The sequence below is a fragment of the Fusarium vanettenii genome (genome assembly GCF_000151355.1).
Source record: "Fusarium vanettenii 77-13-4 chromosome 8 genomic scaffold NECHAsca_10_chr8_2_0, whole genome shotgun sequence".
NCBI classification, from domain to species: domain Eukaryota; kingdom Fungi; phylum Ascomycota; class Sordariomycetes; order Hypocreales; family Nectriaceae; genus Fusarium; species Fusarium vanettenii.
This window is the reverse complement of record NW_003315874.1, coordinates 691,838-710,508: the sequence shown is the minus strand read 5'-3', so window position 1 is coordinate 710,508 and position 18,671 is coordinate 691,838. Positions and strand designations below refer to the sequence as shown.

Sequence of the window (18,671 nt, the reverse complement as noted above, 5' to 3'; positions counted from 1 at the left end):
ACCTTGAGTCATGGCCAGGCGAGGTCTTTCACGGCAGCTTGTGCCAGATGCATTCCATTCCTTCGAGCGAGGCCGGGATTCACACAAGCCTCCCCGGAGATGCCTGTCGTCATCAACTTGAGGGAAATATTAGGGAAGACTTTCCTTGTGTGCCTGTTGAACCAGGTACGGTGTGGAGCATCCAAGCGCTCGACGCATCTGTACTCCGTACCAGTCATGGCTGCGAAGGGCCGGTGAGATAGGGACAGGCTATAGGACTCGTCATTGCTTTGTTCCTCACCGCCTATACAAACTTTCGGGCGGGTGCCGGGGGTGTCCGGCGCGGTGCCGAAGGGTGGTGCATCCCCTCTGGCTGGGAATAGTTGGCAGCTCTCCCCGGGTGCCATCTCATCTCGCGGCGGCATAGGCTCATGTGACGGACCAGGACGCAGCCGTGCAGCGCGGGGTGGAAGGGCATGTTGAGGGAGGATAACAGCAGAGTGTGCTATACGACAACAGGAAGGTCAACGGGGACGGTAAGAGCGCGGAACTTGCAAACGGTTCCAGCGACGGCTTGTTGAGTCGGTGTGAAAGAAAACGGCCGAGCAGGTGTCACTGTCACTTCCGGGTATCCCAGCGGGCCGGGCCGTGAGTTGTAGCGTTGGACGGAAGTTCGCGACCAGCAATCAGGCTTGAACTCGAAACTTGAAGGATTGTTGGTGTGGCCCACATGGGTACTGTATGCTTGGTTTGAAGCGTCCGTCTGGACTCTTACGACAGTTGGGCTCGGTAATATTGGCCACAACAGGACGGTGGTTTGCCGAGGTTGTGAGCAGAGAAGTCAGCCCGGTGACCACGTTGTGTTACCACAATGCGCCGAGAATTGATGGAGCGGAAGGCCGTGGATGCCTCCGGATGGCATCCGTGGCTGTACTCGTTGGTCGAGGTTAGTTGCGACTTGAAGCTAATGCGATAGCCAACTCAGGAAACCGGGAAGCAATCCCGATGGTCAGGTAGGCGGCGCCCGCGCAATATTCCTCCGATGACATGTCACGGCAGCGCATTCCAAGGACGGATGGCTGACTATAGTGTCAAGTCGCATCGGATTGTAGGGTAAGAGAGTCAGCAGGGGTGAGGGCATCTCGTGGTGGCCATCCATCTCGAGCTGAGCCGTCGTGTCACTAAGCTCTGGTGCTCCGGGTAACCCGGGACGAGCTAGAAGCGGGCTGCATTCAAGCGGCTCTCTTAGCTTCGTCTGGTCTCGAGTTTGTCTCGAGTGGACATGACAAGTTGGCGATCCATGTGGTTGACATGGACCTGGTATGCTTCAGGACCGCCGCAGGCTGACACTGTTTGATTACAAGGCGGATCATGAAACTCATGATACATCTATGGTCAGGCAAAGGCCAGCTGATACATATAGTCTGAGATATTTGATTGCACAAAAGCAGACTGCCTTGGAGTACATGGCTGTCGGCGCATCGTGACACATAACGGCACCGAGGACTTACAACTCCAGGGCGAGCGGACCCGTGCATCTAAGCTTGCAGCAACAACGCGGAGGCGACCCGAATAGTCGCGAAAGAATTTCTAGACGCGACACTGCACGGGGGTCATCGCATCAACGAAGGAAGTACGGACAAGGTTCTGGCTCGTCAAGGCACCGTCCGTTCACACGAGCTTGATGCACCATGTCCATGGCAAAGCAGCATCAAATACCGCCGGGCCGCGGCGAAGAAACAACGGGACATTTCAAAGACGATCCACTCTACAGGTTGTCGGGGCTCGAGCCTCCGGCTCATGGTTCGGGGCTGAATATTGAATGCCGGACTCGGGTATCATACCCCTTGAAATGACGCATCGTGAGACCACTGGCGACAATAACAATAACAAGCGGCAGCGGCGGGAGTTGGAAATTCGTCTGACCCGAGAGTGGCCACAGCTTTATACTGGGCAATATGCAGTACAGGATAGAACGCATGATGTATATGCCGGACGGGCTCCAGCACGTTGTTGCGGGAGGCTACATACATACCTTGGACAGAACTCACTCGACTTGTTCTCTCGACGACCCGCCAACGAGACAACAACTTGCAAACTTTGTGGGAGCTGGACCAAGGGAAGGGAACGAAGGATCAAGTTGGTTATCTTTGGTGCGTCCCGAAGGTGGCAGAGAGTCAGATTTGGCGTCGGTACAGACCCGCATCGCGGGAACCACGGGCTGGGCAAAGAAGAATAGCTGACCAAGTTGTCGGTCAAGAGCATTTCCAATTACCTACCTACCTACACGAGGCATCCATTGCAATGGCATGGCAAGGCATGGCAAGGCATGGCAAGGCATGGCAAGGCATGGCATGGGAGGGTCAAGATAAGAAACAGCCCAACAGGCTTGGTCAATTCAGGCGGCGGCTCATCTGGTTGATGAGCCGGACAGACAGTCACAGAAAAGCCAGTGCGCAGCCCAATGCAGATTATTCTCCGAGGCTGGGTCACTTGAGTGAGGGAGGATTAAGATGCAAGGGAGTTGGGTTGCGGGCGAGACAGACAGACAGCCAAGGGATGGGATGAGATGAGGGCATCCCAAGAGGTTGCCATGGATGGTGTATGGACTCTTGGTCAGCTGGACTGGGATTAAAGGGCCGGGTGATGTGGCATTGAATGGATGTCCAGGCATTGCATTGGTGAGGTCCGGAGGGCTGAAAGGGTGCGGGTGCGGGTTGCAGACGCAGGAAGGCCTATTGAAAGTTTATTCAGTTGTCAACAGACGGGACGAAACAGGACATGGTTAGCGAGATTAAGCAGAGCTGGCTCTTGATGCCCAATTTATGATGTAAATCAATGAACTGGGGGCGAAAAGGGCTGGCTGTATCCGCGTCCAACCACGGATAGCAGCGTGTGAGCAACTTGGGCCAAGCGAGACGAACTTGGGGCCGGGGGAGGTAGACAGTAAAAAAAAAAAAGTAAACATGGTGATCTAGTTCGAGAGCTTACTAGCTTGGATTGATTTTTGTCTTGTAGGTTTGTGTTTATCTCTGATTATTCAAAAAAGCTTCATTTTTCTTGAAAGGTCGTGTAAGTCTGCATACATACAGGATGGACCTCAGCTCAGCTTGGAGTGTCCATCAATGGATCCATCTAATGTATACATGTACCTTGTCTCCATCCGTTTTCCCAATTCCCGACGGGGAACTTCTTATCTTATCGCTGTGCATGAAGCGCCGCCGTCATCGGGAAAAGGGTCAGGCCTCCACATTGTAGCATCTTCCAACCAATCCCAATCCTCCCCATTCCATTTTTTGGGGTTGATATTTCATAAGCTACAAGTTACGTACCTTTTGCACTGCCACAATTTCTCAAGGACCCCCCCAATTTCTCTCAGCCTTGCGCAACCTGGGAAAACCTTCCCTCACAGCCTCGCCCACGACCAACCACCCACGCCTTTTCTTCGAAGGGGGGAAACAACGCGCGACGACGGACCTAGCATTTGCCAATTCTTTTGCACCGCTGCTTGCCCTTGCGACGATCTCTTTTCTCCCCCGCACGGGAACTAGACAGGGGTAAAAGCTGGGGGAGCATTTCTATGGTTGTGACGTCTTGACGTTGACTGCATCTATTCCGACGTGCGAGAGCAAGACGAAACTTTGTCGGTTTATCGGGGCACGGCCGAACAAAGAACGCCGCGGCATTCTTTTATTTTGTTGTAAAGGAATCACGCGCCGTCTCGTCCATCTCATTGGTCCTCGATACATGATTGTTGGATAGCAAAAGACGATTGAAAGACCTCTCTCTCTCTCTACACCGTCACACCCCGTCATCATCGCCATCACAATGTCCAACAAGGCCCCCTCCACACCCGTCAAGGTGCCATCAAGCGCAGCCAACTACACCGCCGCGACCCTGGACCCTGATCTGCGCTCTCAGATCAACTCGGTCCTCCTACACGACGGACACGTTCCTCAGTATGTTGTTGCTCCGCATTGACCTCGCCAGGCAGACATCAGGCTAACACACTTGAACTCTAAGAATCCAAGAAGCTCTCCTCCACGCCCTCAACTCCGACTCAGCCAACTGGCCCACCACCATCCAATCCCACGCCCTCGCCCTCCTCCGCTCCGGCGAAGTAACCACCTTCCCCGCCCTCCTCCGCCGGGTCCTCGACGACGTCCGCCACGACTCGGCCCTCAACCCCGTCTCGTCAAGCACCAACGGAAAACCCGCCACCAACGGCGACGCAGCAAAGGCCAACGGTTCCAGTGAAGCAAAGACGACCCCGAGCCTCGCCATACCAGAATCCGTAGTCGACGAGGCCCTGCGCGTCACGAGGGAGCACCTAGAGGCCATCTGCGACATCGAGGACGACGAGGCTGCCTAGACGGCGCTGACTCGGGAGCGGATCGAGCAAGAGAGAAACAAGGCGAGGAACCCAGCCATCCAGCAGCACCGCACGAGCGTCCAGCACTCGAAGAATGGGTATTCGTCGAAATGAACCCCTTCGAGCGATGAAACGTGCTGCGAAATCATAAACACACACATTCATAGTTTCGCCTTTTCAGAGGCCAGGTAGGCCCAAGGATGTGACAAGCTCACAATGGTGGGAAAGGAAAGGGAGGGCATAAGGACCATGATCGATACCAACACAGAAAACATGAGTACCAAGTTCATGTATGAGATAAATGAATAGACTTGTTTTTGATATCTACAACTAGGACCCCGTGAATGTTTATCAAACAACCTCGCTGGCGTGCATGTCACGATCCCATATTGGGGCACTCAACATGTCGTACCTCTCCTCAACACCAAGCCATGGGTACAATGACTCGAGTTACAGTCATCATCTCGAGTCATTCAAGCAGAATGTCAACCATACACAAACAGGTAATCATCTTCATCAAAAGGGAATCAATTTCATCATCTATCAAGTCCAAAACAAACAATTGTGCTTCAATGAGCAACTTTCTCCTATTGGGCCATCACAGCGACAACGACGCACGAGGGCTACCAAAGTCAAGTTGCCATTCTTCTCGCATCTACCTTTCTACCAACTCCCAGCCCAATTTCGGCTGCGACATAGTGTATGGATGGAATCCGTCCCACTGGCTGCTCACAACCAACGCAGAGATGTACGAGAGAAAATATTAGAATACAAAGGACCCATGCCCACAGAGCCGTTGCCGTCCTTAGTCGTAGAGATCATCATCATTGCCAGCGTCACCAAACGAGTTGCCACCGTCGGCACCAGCAGCATCGGCGCCAGCCTCGGGGAACTTGAAGAAGGCACCGGGACCAGCGTTCTTCATCTGCTGGGCGAAAGCCTCGTAGCGGCGGATCTCAACGTCCGACACGGATCGTCGGGCCATCTGCATAGCCTCCTCGAAGTGAGCCTTGGTCAGCTCAGGCACGGGGTCCTCGGCATCCTCATCAGTGTCCATCTCATCACCAGCCGCCTCGCGAGCCTTTTGGCGCTCGATATCAGCCGTGATGGACTCCTTGATGGCAATCTTGACAGCACGCTGGGTGATGAAGCCAAGATCGGCACCAGAGAAGCCGTGTGTCTTGGAGGCGATGTAGCCAAAGTCAATATCAGCCGCAATAGGAGTCTTGCGGAGCTGAGCCTTGATAATGCTGAGACGGCCAGGCTCATCGGGCAGGGGCACGTAGATGAGCGAGTCGAGACGACCAGGTCGGCAAAGAGCAGGGTCGAGCTGCTCAGGTCGGTTGGTAGCACCAATAACGAAGACGTTCTTCTTGGAGGTCATGCCGTCCATTTCTATTTCAAGTTAGCAGTTGAGCTTGATATCGTTGACAACAATTACTTACCAGTCAGAAGCTGGTTGACGACACGGTCAGAGGCACCACCGGCATCACCCATGGAGCCACCACGAGCCTTGGCAATAGAGTCGAGTTCGTCCAGGAAGACAACGCAAGGAGCAGCGGCACGGGCCTTGTCAAAGATGTCTCGGATGTTGCTCTCGGACTCACCGAACCACATGCTGAGCAGCTCAGGTCCCTTGACGGAGATGAAGTTGGCGGCACACTCGTTGGCGACAGCCTTGGCCAACATAGTTTTACCAGTACCGGGGGGGCCATAGAACAGCACACCTCGGGAAGGAGACATGCCGAACTTGAGGAACTTCTCGGGGTGGTCCACAGGGTACTGGACGTTCTCCTTGAGGTCCTGCTTGACCTCCTCGAGACCACCAATGTCCTCCCAGCGAACGTTGGGAACCTCGACAACGGCAACCTCGCGGAGGGCGGAGGGGTTGGAAACGCCAAGGGCGAAGCGGAAGTTCTCCATGGTGACACCGAGAGAGTCGAGGACCTCAGCATCGATGGTATCCTCATCAAGATCAATCAGATCCATCTTCTCACGAATCTGCTGCATGGCGGCCTCAGAGCACAGTGCAGCAACATCGGAACCGACATAACCGTGAGTCTCGGCGGCAATCTGCTCCAGGTCGACGTCGTCGCCGAGCTTCATGTTCTTGGTGTGAATCTGGAGAATCTCAAGACGGCCAGTGGGGTCGGGGATACCAATGTCGACCTCGCGATCGAAACGGCCGAAACGTCGGAGGGCGGGATCAATCGAGTTGGGTCGGTTGGTGGCGGCCATGACGACCACGTTGGAGCGGGCCTTCATGCCGTCCATGAGGGTGAGGAGCTGAGAGACAACTCGTCGCTCGACCTCACCGTTGGTCTTCTCACGCTTGGGGGCGATAGAATCGATCTCGTCGATGAAGATGATGGCGGGAGAGTTCTTCTCGGCCTCCTCGAAAGCCTTTCGCAGGTTGGACTCGGACTCACCGGCCATCTTGGACATGATCTCGGGACCGTTGATCAGGAAGAAGAAGGCACCGGTCTCGTTAGCCACAGCTCGAGCCATGAGCGTCTTACCGGTACCGGGAGGTCCGTACAGCAAGACACCTCGGGGAGGCTTGATACCGATGGACTTGAAAAGCTGGGGATGTCGGAGAGGAAGCTCGACCATTTCTCGGATCTGGGCCATCTGCTTTCGGCATCCACCAATGTCATCGTAGCCAACCTCGTTGAGGTTGTTCTCCTCCTCATCTCGCTGAATAGGCTCGCCCTCGCAGTGAATGACGGTGTCTTGTGCCACGATACCGTACTCTGGAGGATCGACCTCGACAACCTTGAACTCGACTTGTCTCATACCACCGCGGACGATAAAGAGGTCTCCTTGTCGGACAGGGCGGTATGCTTCTCGGAAGTAGGGGGCGAGGAAAACATCGAAGAGAGAACCGGTGATACCCTCGACGGTATCAGCGATGGGGAGGACAGCAATTCGCTTGGCCTGCAGGGTTGTTAGCAACAAGTCAATGTGCCCTTGATGAGGGGGAACTGACGTATTTGATATCGGGGCAAGGGTGGATAGTGATCATGTCACCGTGCTTGACCCGCAGGTTATGGCGCACGACTCGGTTGATGCGAGCGCTGCCATCATCAAGCTCATCATCAGCGAGGACAATGAGGACGGTGTCCTTTCGCTTCTTTCCTCGGACAAGGACGGTGTCGCCTCGGAAGAGCTGGAGCGAGTCCATAGTGGCCTCGGAGAGGGCGATGATGCTGTTGTCATCGTTGACGGCATCGGTGACCCTGGATCATGTCAGTCATTGCATGCGCACCCGCGAGTGCTCGTCACCTACATCAGCTGGTTGGGCTTCTTCTTCTTCTTGAGGATCGCGGTCGCGGTGTCATCTTCCTAGTAACGGTCAGCTATCTGTGCGGGGTGTCGACAAGATTAAGCGGTACGAACGTGCTTGATCTCCGCGCCGGAGGGATCGCTGTCGCCGGTTAGCTATTGTTCCTGCTCGCATCATGGCAGGCGCCATGACTTGATGAGTTGGTGAGTAAGGACGTACGTCAAGTTGACCTTCTTGTGGTGGTGCTCGTCAGGCTGGGGAGCCATGATGATTGTCTGGATGCTTCAGGTGAAGCTGCTGCTGGCTCGCTTGATGACGAGAGGAGGGGAAGCTGGAAGTGTTGTGGAGAAAGCCAGTCGATGGCTGTTGCTTCAGAGACGGGGAGAGGGAAGATATGGAAGTGGAGGAGGGAAGAAGGGAAGGGTGGGAGGTTGATGTTGAGAAGTAAGTTGTGAGTTGTAGGAAGAAAAGTCGTTTCGAGGTTTGAGGCCAGAGGCAACGAAACGAAGGTTCGAGCTGTTCAAAGGCCACAGGGCACCTTCCTTCGGGACCGGAACCGCAAGCAGCGCAGCCAGCAGCCATCGACCTGACAGCGATTCACTGGCCGACCGTGGAGCTGTGGGCCAATGATATCACCGAACGCCCTGATTCGGGGCGGAACAATATTGATGCAGGTGCCAGAAACAGCTTAGCTCAGCCGTGGGATGGTGGGGCGCCCCAGGCTGGCACTATGATGCAGCGAGCAGACATGGGCACGGGCGCGAGGCGGTAGGTAGCAACAGGCACACTCAGAGTGACGACTACAGTTGTCTCTCGCTTTGCCGTGCAAGACAAAGCATGTAGAAGCCCAAAGAAGCTTCTATTTACACTAGCAATTACTTTCCTGCACTGTTACTGTCTCAGCATCACCAATCTCATTTTCCGGGTTCTCGTAACAGCCACAATCGTGCAAAATCTCGGTGCTTTGCTTGGCCACTCTCTGTCACCACCACCTGCACCTTGTTAGACAGACCGCCACGCATAGAGTTCCTGCATTCAGTTGCTTTGCTTTTCGCCCCAGCTAGGACGGAGGTCAATGGAAGGCTGGCGGATCAAAGGCAGGCAGCTAGGGCCGCGCAAACAATCGCGCCCGCCTCCACCGACACTCACTCACTCACTCGCTGACTTCCCCGGCTGCGTCTCTCGGCCAGCTGCGTGCGTGCTGGCCGTGCTGGCCGTGCTTGTTGGCGTCCTCTTAGCGCTCGTTCCATTGTGAGACTGAGACCACCTGCACCCGCGCTCACCTTGGACGGTGAGGATCGTCTGAGATCCAGTGCAAGATGGACCAGGCTGTAAATCCGGGGCTCGTCTCATTTCCGTGACAAGTTGAGTCCGCCACGGTACTCTCTTTCTTTGCCTCGACCATTCTCGTCAACAGGCAGCAATTCGTATTTGGCCGAGTCCCGCTTCAATTGCCACTTGTCATGGAAACATCCAGCAAACTCTACAATATCGAATTACAAACATGATGGCTTTGTGCATCTCGTCTTGTCAAGGGTCCCGTCTCGGCAAAGTAGCGACATGGGTATCACTTTGATGCCCGCCCGGACCACCGATATTGCACAAGCACGTTGCTCAAGACGGCACATAACACGCGGGTATGGATATCCCAGTCGCATAATGAGTAGGTGGTTTGAGTATGGAGTCGGGTCTTCCTCTCGTCCGTAGAGTTGGCTTCCTGTATTGCTGCATGTCTGTCTATCAGTGGCCACATTCTCTACTAACCCAACGAGTCAGTGTTGCCAGACTAATGTCCTCAGTCAAAGGTCTTGACTCGAGGGTTGCATATGGCGGCAACATGGGTAGGTCTTTCAACTTGGAGGCAAAAAGCCTTGAACTTCCGATGCAGGTCCATAACAACAGGTCGGGTCGTTGTCATGACACGACATCTTCTCGGCCATCCGCCGTGCTACGCATCGTGACATGGTATCATGATGGCTTGAGCGTCTAGTGCACGACCTATCTTCAGGCAGCTGAAAAGACGCGCCGAGAGCATCCTTAACACTGACTTTTATGAACAGAGGGGCCAGGCGCTTGCAATATGGAGCATCACGGTACCTCTGAGCTTCTCAAGCAGCACGCATGGTGACGGAGGTGATGGCAGCTCGGTCGTGATAGTACGGCCTTGACCTTCAGTAGGAAACGGCCCTCCCTCACTCGTCCTTCTCAAACGTATCGTTGAGATACGTCACGAACGTCTCCCTCAACCTCGCTGCCCTCATATCCCCCACAGCCTCCAGCCCAATCCCTCCTCTGTTCAACCCCATGAAAGCCCTCCTCAGCCTCTGCAGCTGTGGCAGGCCAACCTTCTTCCCTGCTGGTAGTTGCACGGTAAGGTCGCCGGAGCTTGATGGTATCCGTACTTCGTCAACGTCGTCACCCTCGCGCTGTGCCTCGACGATGCGCTTTACGATGTCTGATGTCTCACGGTCCAACACGTAGAGATAGTCGCCGCTGGCCTCACGACCGCGTTGGACCGTAGCCTGGTTCGGCCGGACTACCTTGCGCGCCTCGCCTGCGATAGCATCCCAGAGGTCAGAAAAGACTTTTGTGGTTTGCGGCTCGTCGTCTTCCCATATAAGTGTAAAGAGGGGACTGTCCCAGCGGGTCATGGGGTTGGGCTCTTCGTATCGAAAGACGAGGTTGTCCCAGTTGCTCGGTTCGTATGGCTCTGCGGTATCGACATCGGGGGAATCAGGAGTCGTGGTCTCGGTCTCCTCTGCGCCTTTGTTTCCCGCGGCTTCTCTTCGTCGTAGCCTCTCCTCGTTGACTCCCTTCGCTCTGTCCACCCCGCATCCAATCTGCAATATGCAACTTGGTGTACGGACTGCCTTGGCCTCACAGTGCAGTTGGTACCGCCAACCCTTGATATAGTTGAGTCCGTCGAGGATCACAATGTCCTTGTCGCTGAGAACGCGCTTCACGGCGCCATATAGCGCAGCCCGAGCATCCTTCTCGGAGGCATTCGCGGAGCGAGTGTGTGCGGGGACTTGGGACAGGTCGTAGACGGTGCGGGATATGGAAAGTGTCTCGTCGGATATGAGGTGTAGACGGTACTTTGTGTCGACAATACGCTTCTCGAGGTAGTCGTAGAGCTGCTTTGATCTTGTGGACTTGCCCGAAGTAGGCAGTCCAGATACAATGACAAGCTGGTGGGAATGTCAGCGAAGAGGTATTACCTAGAGCAGGCGATGGTGGAGATGGAGAAGGCATACGGGCATGGCCTCGGACAGATGACGCGGCTTGATAGGACTAATTCAACCGAACTGATTGAGCATGGGCCTTGGCCTGGGGTATTCGTCGATGTGAGGCCTCTCGTTGTCAAGCGAATGCGAATGTTGGTGGGGTTGGAGTTGTCGATGGACAATTTTCCTACGGACCGACGTCACTTTGGTTCACGCAGAGTGGCCCACTCTAGGCACAAAGTGCTATGTACGAATATTATCAACTCGTCAATATTGTCACATATGGCTCTAATACTTAGAACTACAAGATTGTTTTATTATTTTTCGTCGAACAATGTATTGATTTTTGCTGGTTGTTGACCTTGTTCTATCTCAACTACCCTATTGCTCCTGGTCAACTTTACGCGCCCATGATACCTACCTATGGGTAGAGTCAACCACAAGAATTAGCTTCCAATTCACGATTATCGAATCAAGCAAGGATTATCATTCATATCCAATCTACATGAAACAGAGAAACCAAAGCAACACTCTAAAACTCTTATTCGTCAACTGCAACAACCCACAGCCACTGCAGTCCTGAACCTTTCCCGATGGGGGATCCGATTCGAACCTCTCGAAGCGAAAGAAAAAAAAGCGCCCAACGTGCCGTTACCCGACCGAATCTCACCTCTTGCAGCTTCAAGATCATGGCCGTGGTTTCGGCCCCGAAGACCACGGATATCGGCACTCGCACGGGGGGCAGCCCTACAGCTTTCGACCCATGCAGCAAAGCCCCCGCTAAACCGGACTTGGCATTTCATTCGATTGCAACCGCTCAGCCTCTGCAAGCTTGTTATTTCCTATCCCCAGTGGGAGGTTGTGATTGAATGGATCGTCTATCACCCAATGGATGTGGTATTTGGTTGTGGGGATAGGTCTGAGGCGATGCTGGGCTTGAATGAGCTTGCATCTGGTTGAGGTTGAAAGTGTATAAAGATGGCTTGGCCCATGGCTTGGGATGGGATATCTTCTGCAGCCAAGACCAGGACAACAGCTTGCTTCTATCTCTTCATTAATTAACTGAACATTCAAAGGTCAACCGCCTAAACACCACATCAACCAATAAGGCACGCCAGCACAATATCACACACGCCTATAGTTCACAACTTCGAACCACTCTCTACTTCAGCTCCCTACCACATACTCCTCGCACCTAAACCGCCATCATGACTCGCCCTCTCAACGACTACGACAACATCGCCATTGCTGAGATCGTAGTGTACGCATTCATCTTCATCGGCGCCCTTATCCTCTGCAAAAACCATGGCTTTGGTCGCAACGCCGGCTGGTTCTATCTCGTCATCCTCTCTCTCGCCCGTCTCATAGGATCTTCCCTTCTCCTCGCCACAGTCAATGATCCTAGCAACACAAGCCTCTACATTGGCTGGCTCACTCTCAATGGCATTGGTCTTGGTCCTCTCATCCTTACACTGTTGGGTCTCCTGAGCCGCTCCTTTGACTCGATGAACCGCAAGGGCCATGTCGTTGTGAAGCCAATCCACCAGCGCGCCATTCAGCTGCTGATGCTGGTTGCCATTATCCTCCTCGCTGTTGGTGGCTCCAACTCCAACTACACACTCAACGCCGGAGCGCCCAAGATCCAGTACAGCACTGAGAGCAAGGTCGGCGTTATCCTCATGATCGTCGTCCTGGTCCTCCTTGTTCTTCAGACCGTGCTCGTCTTCCGAAACCAAGGCTACATCTCTCAGGGAGAGCACCGTCTCCTGATTGCCATCACTGCATCTCTACCATTTGTCATTGTTCGTCTCGCCTATACCTGCCTTCTCATCCTGGGTGGTCATAAGCAGACGGTCTGGACTTACCTTGGTGCTGGTGTAATCATGGAGATCATGGTTGCCATCATTTGTGAGGCTGTTGGCTTCACCCTCGACAAGGTGCCTGAAGCGGCCACGTACGACGAGGTTCCCATGAAGCCTCGCGGTTCAACTGGCTCTGCTCAGAGAGTGTAAACAGGATCGGATGGGGAATGCATAGCCGTGACCTGGCCCTCGATGATATACGACTGAGTTTTAGAGTGCGATTGTCATAAGACTTGCGATATAGATGTAAAAAATACTTGTGTTGAAATATAGTGCAAACCAATGTTTGCTTGGTATCTTGAATACATGAATGCTTAACTATCCGTTGTCTCATACCTCCGTCTATAGTCCTCTATGCTTTTCCAGATGGCTGGCTATGTGCCTTGCCTTGCATGTACAAGATCATATTAGACATTTCCAACATAACTTTGGAACTCACAGAATATTGACATATTCAACAAGCTCAAACAAGTAGCCCACAAGGGACAGCTCGTAGTAGCATCCCCAACTCCTCACATAACCACACAGCAGTGCTTCTCCAGCTTCTTGAGGAGCCACGGCAGCTGTTTCTCGACAAACTCCCCAACCTGGTCGTTCTCCTGTTGCTGAGGCTGGTGATGTTGCTGAGGTTGGTGATGCTGCTGCTGGTGACCACCGTGATGCCCAGAGTATCCACCTCCATGGTTGGGCGGCAGCACAGGCTCACCGCCCTGGAGGTTGATGATGATGCGGCCGACATTGTCCTCGTCGGTGTGATACCGTAGGCCGAGCTCCTGGCACAGCTCCTCGACCTTGGGCTTGATGCGCTGGACGCCACCGCTCGAGTGGTTGCCCTTGCCGACGATGGCAATCAGATGAGTCTGGCCGTTGGCCTGGTCGGCGCGGATACGGTCCTCGAGGATGCGCTCGGCCTCTTCGACGAATTGGCCGTGCAGGTCGATCGCGTCGGGCTCGACGCGCCCGGAGGCATTGTTCTCGCGGAAGATGAAGTCGGAGGCTTGCTGGTTGTAATCGTCCATGCGGGCGGCGTGCGCCTTGCCCTCGTTGGAGAGCTCCTTTGCGGCGGCGCCATCGCCGTCTTCATAGGCCTGGCGGGACTATATAGAAGGTCAGCTCAGCTCAGGTTGAGCAAGGGTAAGATAGGGTAGCAGTGCTAAATGCGCATCGTATCGCGGCGCATCGCGGGGATGGAGATGGGGACTCACGCGGGCGAAGCAGTCGTTGCGCTTCTCAGCCTCGGCACGCGCCAGGTCTCTCAGGCGATCGTACTCTTGCTCAATGTCATCGTCATCGTGGGCAAAGGCTGCACGAGTTAGTCAGGTCCCAGAGTCAACCTCCAGCCCTCATCTCATCTCAGATGAAGCTCTGCTACACCGCGACGCCCTCTCATTCCGGCGCAAAACGCATGGACGTACCGCGACCGCCCAGCCGGTGCATGGGAATAGACATGATGGGAGTAAATGAATTGCCGGCTCTATTATGGGCTCCTTCGTTCCAGTTCAGCTCCCGGTAGCGTCTTAGACGTCTCCGTCACCCTATCAGATCAAAAAATAAACAATGCTTTTGGGTTGGGGTTTCGAGATCCAAGGTGGACAGAAATGTTGTGGTGGCGCCGCCAAGATAGTGCCAAGATGGGCGTAGACTTGGGGGATTCCAGTTGGATACCGTCCCTAATAAGGCCCAGTAATAAAAGAGCACAGGGGGGCCTCCGGGCGTTTCTGGCGGCCCGCGCCTCGGCTTGCACTGCCGCAGTATTTTCAATGTTGTTGGTGGGAGCATCCATCTTTTGAGGTGGCAGTAGGTGACAACATCCATCCATCACAGTCAATTAATTAAATGACAATTCCCATGTTTTGGGATAGCAGCTCGCCGCTATAGATGCCAAAGCACGGGAGGGAATCTATTAGCTGGATCTCGTAAATCTATCCATCTCGATCTGAATCTGACCCAAGCTACTGGATACTGTATATGGCCCCGTCCAGTCTGCAACTGATTCAGTCAAAGTCAACTCCACTCAACTACTACGTTGGCTATTATTCTTCATTCCATATATTTGTTTCGAATAGTGCCAAGCTACTACGGAAGCATCCATGAAAGGACGGTTGACAACCAACTGCCAACCCATCTCTTGGCAGAGTCTTTCCAAGACGCCTGAAACAGCTGAACAAAGACATGAATAGCAGCCCAATTCTTCAACCATTCTAAAGAAACCACTGCCACCAACCTCCAAGCATCCTACATCCCATGCCCCTAAAACTCTAAAGCCTCGCGGCCGGCAAACATGCAAGCCAGCCCTCAAGCCACCCGAACCCAGGCCAGGTCACCGGAGCGAGGCACCCCGCAAAGGATCCAAACTCAAAAGGTGGCATATCGGTACTTGGGGGTTGATAGCAAATCGAGCCTCCTTCAGCCTCCATTCCCAAAATGCGGAATCCGACCCGCACGCCATCTATTAATTAGCCAGCTAGCAGAAAGACGCCTTGACCATGACCGGCGCTTGTCTGATGGTTCTGATGCTGCTGATGCTGCTACTGCAGCTTGCCCACCCGGGCATAATCTGATCGGCAGCAGCCTTTCTTCAAAACTTGTTTTTGCCGGGTATTTCGAGCTGGCAATCTCAACTTCAAGTGGAGTGGCTTGCTGAGAGCCAGCCACTTGGTAGATCCTATGCCTGTCAGTAACCAATGTCAATATCCCTCTGTCAGTCACGCAGCAGCTCTAGGCTTGGCCTCGTGTTTGTTCTCTCCACGAGCAGAGTCGTGGCTGGGCCTGGAACAAGACCTCACTCTTGTCTCTATTCCATGCCCAGAAACCTCGTGCGATGGCTCAACCGCCTCAGCCGCTCTGGCTTTGGATCGGAGTTAAACAAGGTTTCCCCAAAGGAACTGGCTAAACCGAATCATGACCCGACAAAAGGTTGCTAGACACGCCGGGACGACGACAATTTCAATGCCGTTGAACCTTGCCCATGGCATGTTGGATGATTCGCCAGACTGCCTTGATTCGAAGCTCAGCTCAGACACCCCCGAGGCAAGAGGTTTGCCGACTTGAAACACCCCTTCAGGCAAGGTGTGAGCCATCTCGTCGGGGATACCGAAAGTATATCAAACACCCCGGATAGAAATCCGGAGTATGATGTAAACCATTGTTAATTCCCGGGCTCCAGTAACCTAGTTAAGTGTGAGTAGAGTGGAAAAGATCCGAACCATACCACAGAGGTGGAATTCGGAGTATGGGACAGGCAGGCTGAGCGTTGAACATACTTGGCTTCCATGTCATAGATGTCATGTGCCGAAGAAACTTGCTTGATCTGAATGGCGCTACACTTCTCAATGGGAATGAGAGACCGAACCTGGGATTCCCTTGGAAGAAAGAAAAGGTCGATACATGTTCCGTTTCACCCACGAGTAGTTGTCTATGCTACATATCAGGGCATGGACACCAGTATCAGATCTGCCGTAACACGCAAGAACGGCATATACGGATGCTAGAGCAACCGACCACTCAGGGCCAGAAGACAGCCAGGTCCGGCATCAACTCGACACGCTGGCGGGTGTGGCAGTTGGAAACAAAATATGCGTCCCTCAAACCTAGCGGCCTGCTGCATTGTGGCACGACGCACGTCTTAGCACCCGTTTTTTCTTTCTCTCGTGCAGCCCATGACGTCCAAGGGGGGTTCATAAGAGACTTTTAGTGAGTGAGAGAGCGTTTGATGATATATCACAACACCCTCCCTGCCCAGAGGCTGGTAAGATGAGGAACATGGTATGGCGGATCGAAAAAAATAAATAAAAGGAGAACGTGTGCCATGTGGCCTCCCTGTCTGAGGAACGGGTCTAGAAAATCCCAAGTCTCCACTGCCACATTGTTCAAGGCTGAATAGCTTCGGCGTCTGTGAAATTGCCTTATTTAATCGGAAAAGTTGAGGCGAGATTTGGGAGGGGGGGCTGGAACCGTTTAAGTTGCTGAAATAGAAGTCTATGTATGCAACCATCTACAACAGGAAAGGCAAGGGTCTATCCCCCGAGATGGCAAATGCGATCCAACGTTGACGTAGTGTACATAGTGCAGTAAGCAGAGAGTATCAGCGGTCGAAACGGACGCAGCAGCGCGCCCGCGTAGCGTGACCCGAAGACCGCCAGTGATGGAGATGAGGATCTCCAACTCCGCGTGCCCGGAGCTCGGAGATCTGGAGCAAGGATACCGTTACAATCAGTAAAACAAGGCGCGTCTTGTAAATCGAAAGACAATGTCATAGTGGAGAGATCCTTTGTGTCTTTTTGTTGCTCCTGTTTCTGCAGCGCAACAAGACCAACCGTAGACATGCTCTTCGCAGGAGAGGTCTGATCACCACCGGGCCAAGCCTCGAGTGGGCCGTTGCGGGCTTCCACGTCCACTAACAAGCTGTAGACGCCAATGAGAAGGCATCGCCGAAGGGCCTCTCCCGTGGGAAGGGGGCGGGGGGAAGTTTCGCTGTGGCGTCTGCTTTAGCAAGCATCATCTACTGGCAGCACAGACTGACGCGGAGATGGGACGAAGAGGCCAATCAGTCCACCATGCTTGACTCAGGCCGCTCCTCAAAGTGACCGAGAAGCCCTGCCGTTTTCCTGCTTCGTTTGAACTGACAGGGACGATGGGAAGGCTGGCTGAAGCTGGTAGATCATCTGTAAGCCGTCTTCTCCGCGATAGTCCGTCTTGTCGATCGTAGTAAACCCGTCGATGGAACCCGTGAGCAAATACATACATGCGGCTGCAACTATGTAATTAGAAGTCCAAGGCTCTGGTCGTTCGATACGTGTAAAACCAGACGAACAAGTCCCCCGGCCCTGAGCGGCTCCGTTGTTGATCGACGCGAAATGGAGCATCTTGCCAGGTTCCGGAGACCGGTAAATATGCAGGCAGGACTTTGTTTAGAGCTTCACTAGGTTCCCCCCATGCTTGCAACGCCCACGACTTTCTGTTGGCTCTGTTACAATTCCCATCCAATGCCTTCACCAGAGTCTGGGTTTATGAGAACCACTTAAACCCCGACGAGACACGGGACGCACCTTGTGTCACGAATTGAGCGTCGCACGGCGTATGTGTGGCGTTTCTCTGCATCGAAGAGAGCCTTGTTTCGGTACAGTAGCCTCGGCGTCAGCGAGACAAACAACCAGTACAGTACATGCCGCGCGGATGGATACAGACAGACCACGCCCTACTAAAGAGCCATAATCCATGACATGTCAGCCCTCTGTTTGAAATATCCCATCACTCACAGGTGTCAGCAGTCAAAAACGTCAGTCACAAAGTTCAAATCGAACAGGTCAGATGGAGCAAAAAGCAATGAAACGGGGGATGATGGGTGCATGAGGATCGCATCGAAAATGGAGGGAAAGCCCCCTTCTAGATTGCTTCTCTGCCGGCCACTGCTGCTTGCTAGTGGACCAACCTATCCCATGGACCACCACAACCCCCGGCCGCGCTCGGGCGATCCCCCCTTTGGTAGCGCCTGGGACGGAGGATGAGAGGGGACCCAGAGAGGGGATCCATCAGCCAGGGAGACCCCGGTCAGGAGGCAAGGAGCTTTGCTTCAAGTGGTCCGTGTGTGTTGAGCGTGGGTTGTCGCTAGCCGGCGAACATCTGGTTATGGATGTGGGCTCACGGGAAGAGACACCTCCAAAGCTCTAATTGCGTTGCGAACCGTGACGGAAGACGGCAGGAAAGTAGAAGATTCCCATGAACCAGAGACAATGGGATAGACGCGGGCTGGGCTGGGAGCGGCACGGAAAAGCCTCGATGCCACCATCCGAGATTTGTCTCTCAGCTTTGTTTGTGGGCGTCTGTCTACATTGTGTTTCTCTCCAAGAAGCAATCAATCGAGGCACGAACATCTACAGGCCATGTATGTACTGTAAGTGATTACTGGGGCCCTGCAACGGCATGTCGGCAGCCGCGTATCAACCTTG

At 53.8% G+C, this 18,671-nt stretch overlaps 5 protein-coding genes across 5 annotated transcripts; 2 read left to right on the top strand and 3 right to left on the bottom strand.

Moving 5' to 3' along the window:
- Positions 1 to 3,807: 3,807 nt before the first annotated feature.
- NECHADRAFT_95530 (uncharacterized protein) lies at positions 3,808 to 4,351 on the top strand (the record flags this gene model as incomplete). The annotated part of the gene is made up of 2 exons (XM_003048905.1): positions 3,808 to 3,938; positions 4,003 to 4,351. 2 exons carry the CDS (start codon positions 3,808 to 3,810, stop codon positions 4,349 to 4,351), a joined length of 480 nt encoding a protein of 159 aa, XP_003048951.1.
- A 508-nt stretch (positions 4,352 to 4,859) lies between these two features.
- On the bottom strand, positions 4,860 to 8,123 carry NECHADRAFT_71084 (uncharacterized protein). The gene is made up of 6 exons (XM_003048714.1): positions 7,857 to 8,123; positions 7,751 to 7,778; positions 7,641 to 7,696; positions 7,341 to 7,590; positions 5,797 to 7,288; positions 4,860 to 5,746 (listed from the first exon to the last, which is right to left on the bottom strand). Exons 1-6 carry the CDS (start codon positions 7,901 to 7,903, stop codon positions 5,157 to 5,159), a joined length of 2,463 nt encoding a protein of 820 aa, XP_003048760.1. The 5' UTR covers positions 7,904 to 8,123; the 3' UTR covers positions 4,860 to 5,156.
- A 1,706-nt stretch (positions 8,124 to 9,829) lies between these two features.
- On the bottom strand, positions 9,830 to 10,986 carry NECHADRAFT_71081 (uncharacterized protein; the record flags this gene model as incomplete). The annotated part of the gene is made up of 2 exons (XM_003048713.1): positions 10,892 to 10,986; positions 9,830 to 10,825 (listed from the first exon to the last, which is right to left on the bottom strand). Exons 1-2 carry the CDS (start codon positions 10,895 to 10,897, stop codon positions 9,830 to 9,832), a joined length of 1,002 nt encoding a protein of 333 aa, XP_003048759.1. The 5' UTR covers positions 10,898 to 10,986.
- A 1,083-nt stretch (positions 10,987 to 12,069) lies between these two features.
- NECHADRAFT_83775 (uncharacterized protein) lies at positions 12,070 to 12,873 on the top strand (the record flags this gene model as incomplete). The annotated part of the gene is made up of 1 exon (XM_003048904.1): positions 12,070 to 12,873. The coding sequence occupies one exon, from the start codon at positions 12,070 to 12,072 to the stop codon at positions 12,871 to 12,873; it is 804 nt and encodes a 267-aa protein (XP_003048950.1).
- A 362-nt stretch (positions 12,874 to 13,235) lies between these two features.
- Positions 13,236 to 14,172, bottom strand: NECHADRAFT_83774 (uncharacterized protein; the record flags this gene model as incomplete). Its single annotated transcript, XM_003048712.1, has 3 exons — positions 13,236 to 13,820; positions 13,929 to 14,026; positions 14,139 to 14,172. The coding sequence occupies 3 exons, from the start codon at positions 14,170 to 14,172 to the stop codon at positions 13,236 to 13,238; spliced, it is 717 nt and encodes a 238-aa protein (XP_003048758.1).
- Between the last annotated feature and the right edge of the window lie 4,499 nt (positions 14,173 to 18,671).

Coding starts and splice junctions, on each gene's coding strand:
- NECHADRAFT_71084 (XM_003048714.1), bottom strand. CDS start 7,903: ATGGCTCCCCAGCCTGACGAGCACCACCACAAGAAGGTCAACTTGAC. Junction 7,591..7,640: donor AAGAAGCCCAACCAGCTGAT/GTAGGTGACGAG, acceptor GACATGATCCAG/GGTCACCGATGCCGTCAACG. Junction 5,747..5,796: donor CGTCAACCAGCTTCTGACTG/GTAAGTAATTGT, acceptor AACTTGAAATAG/AAATGGACGGCATGACCTCC.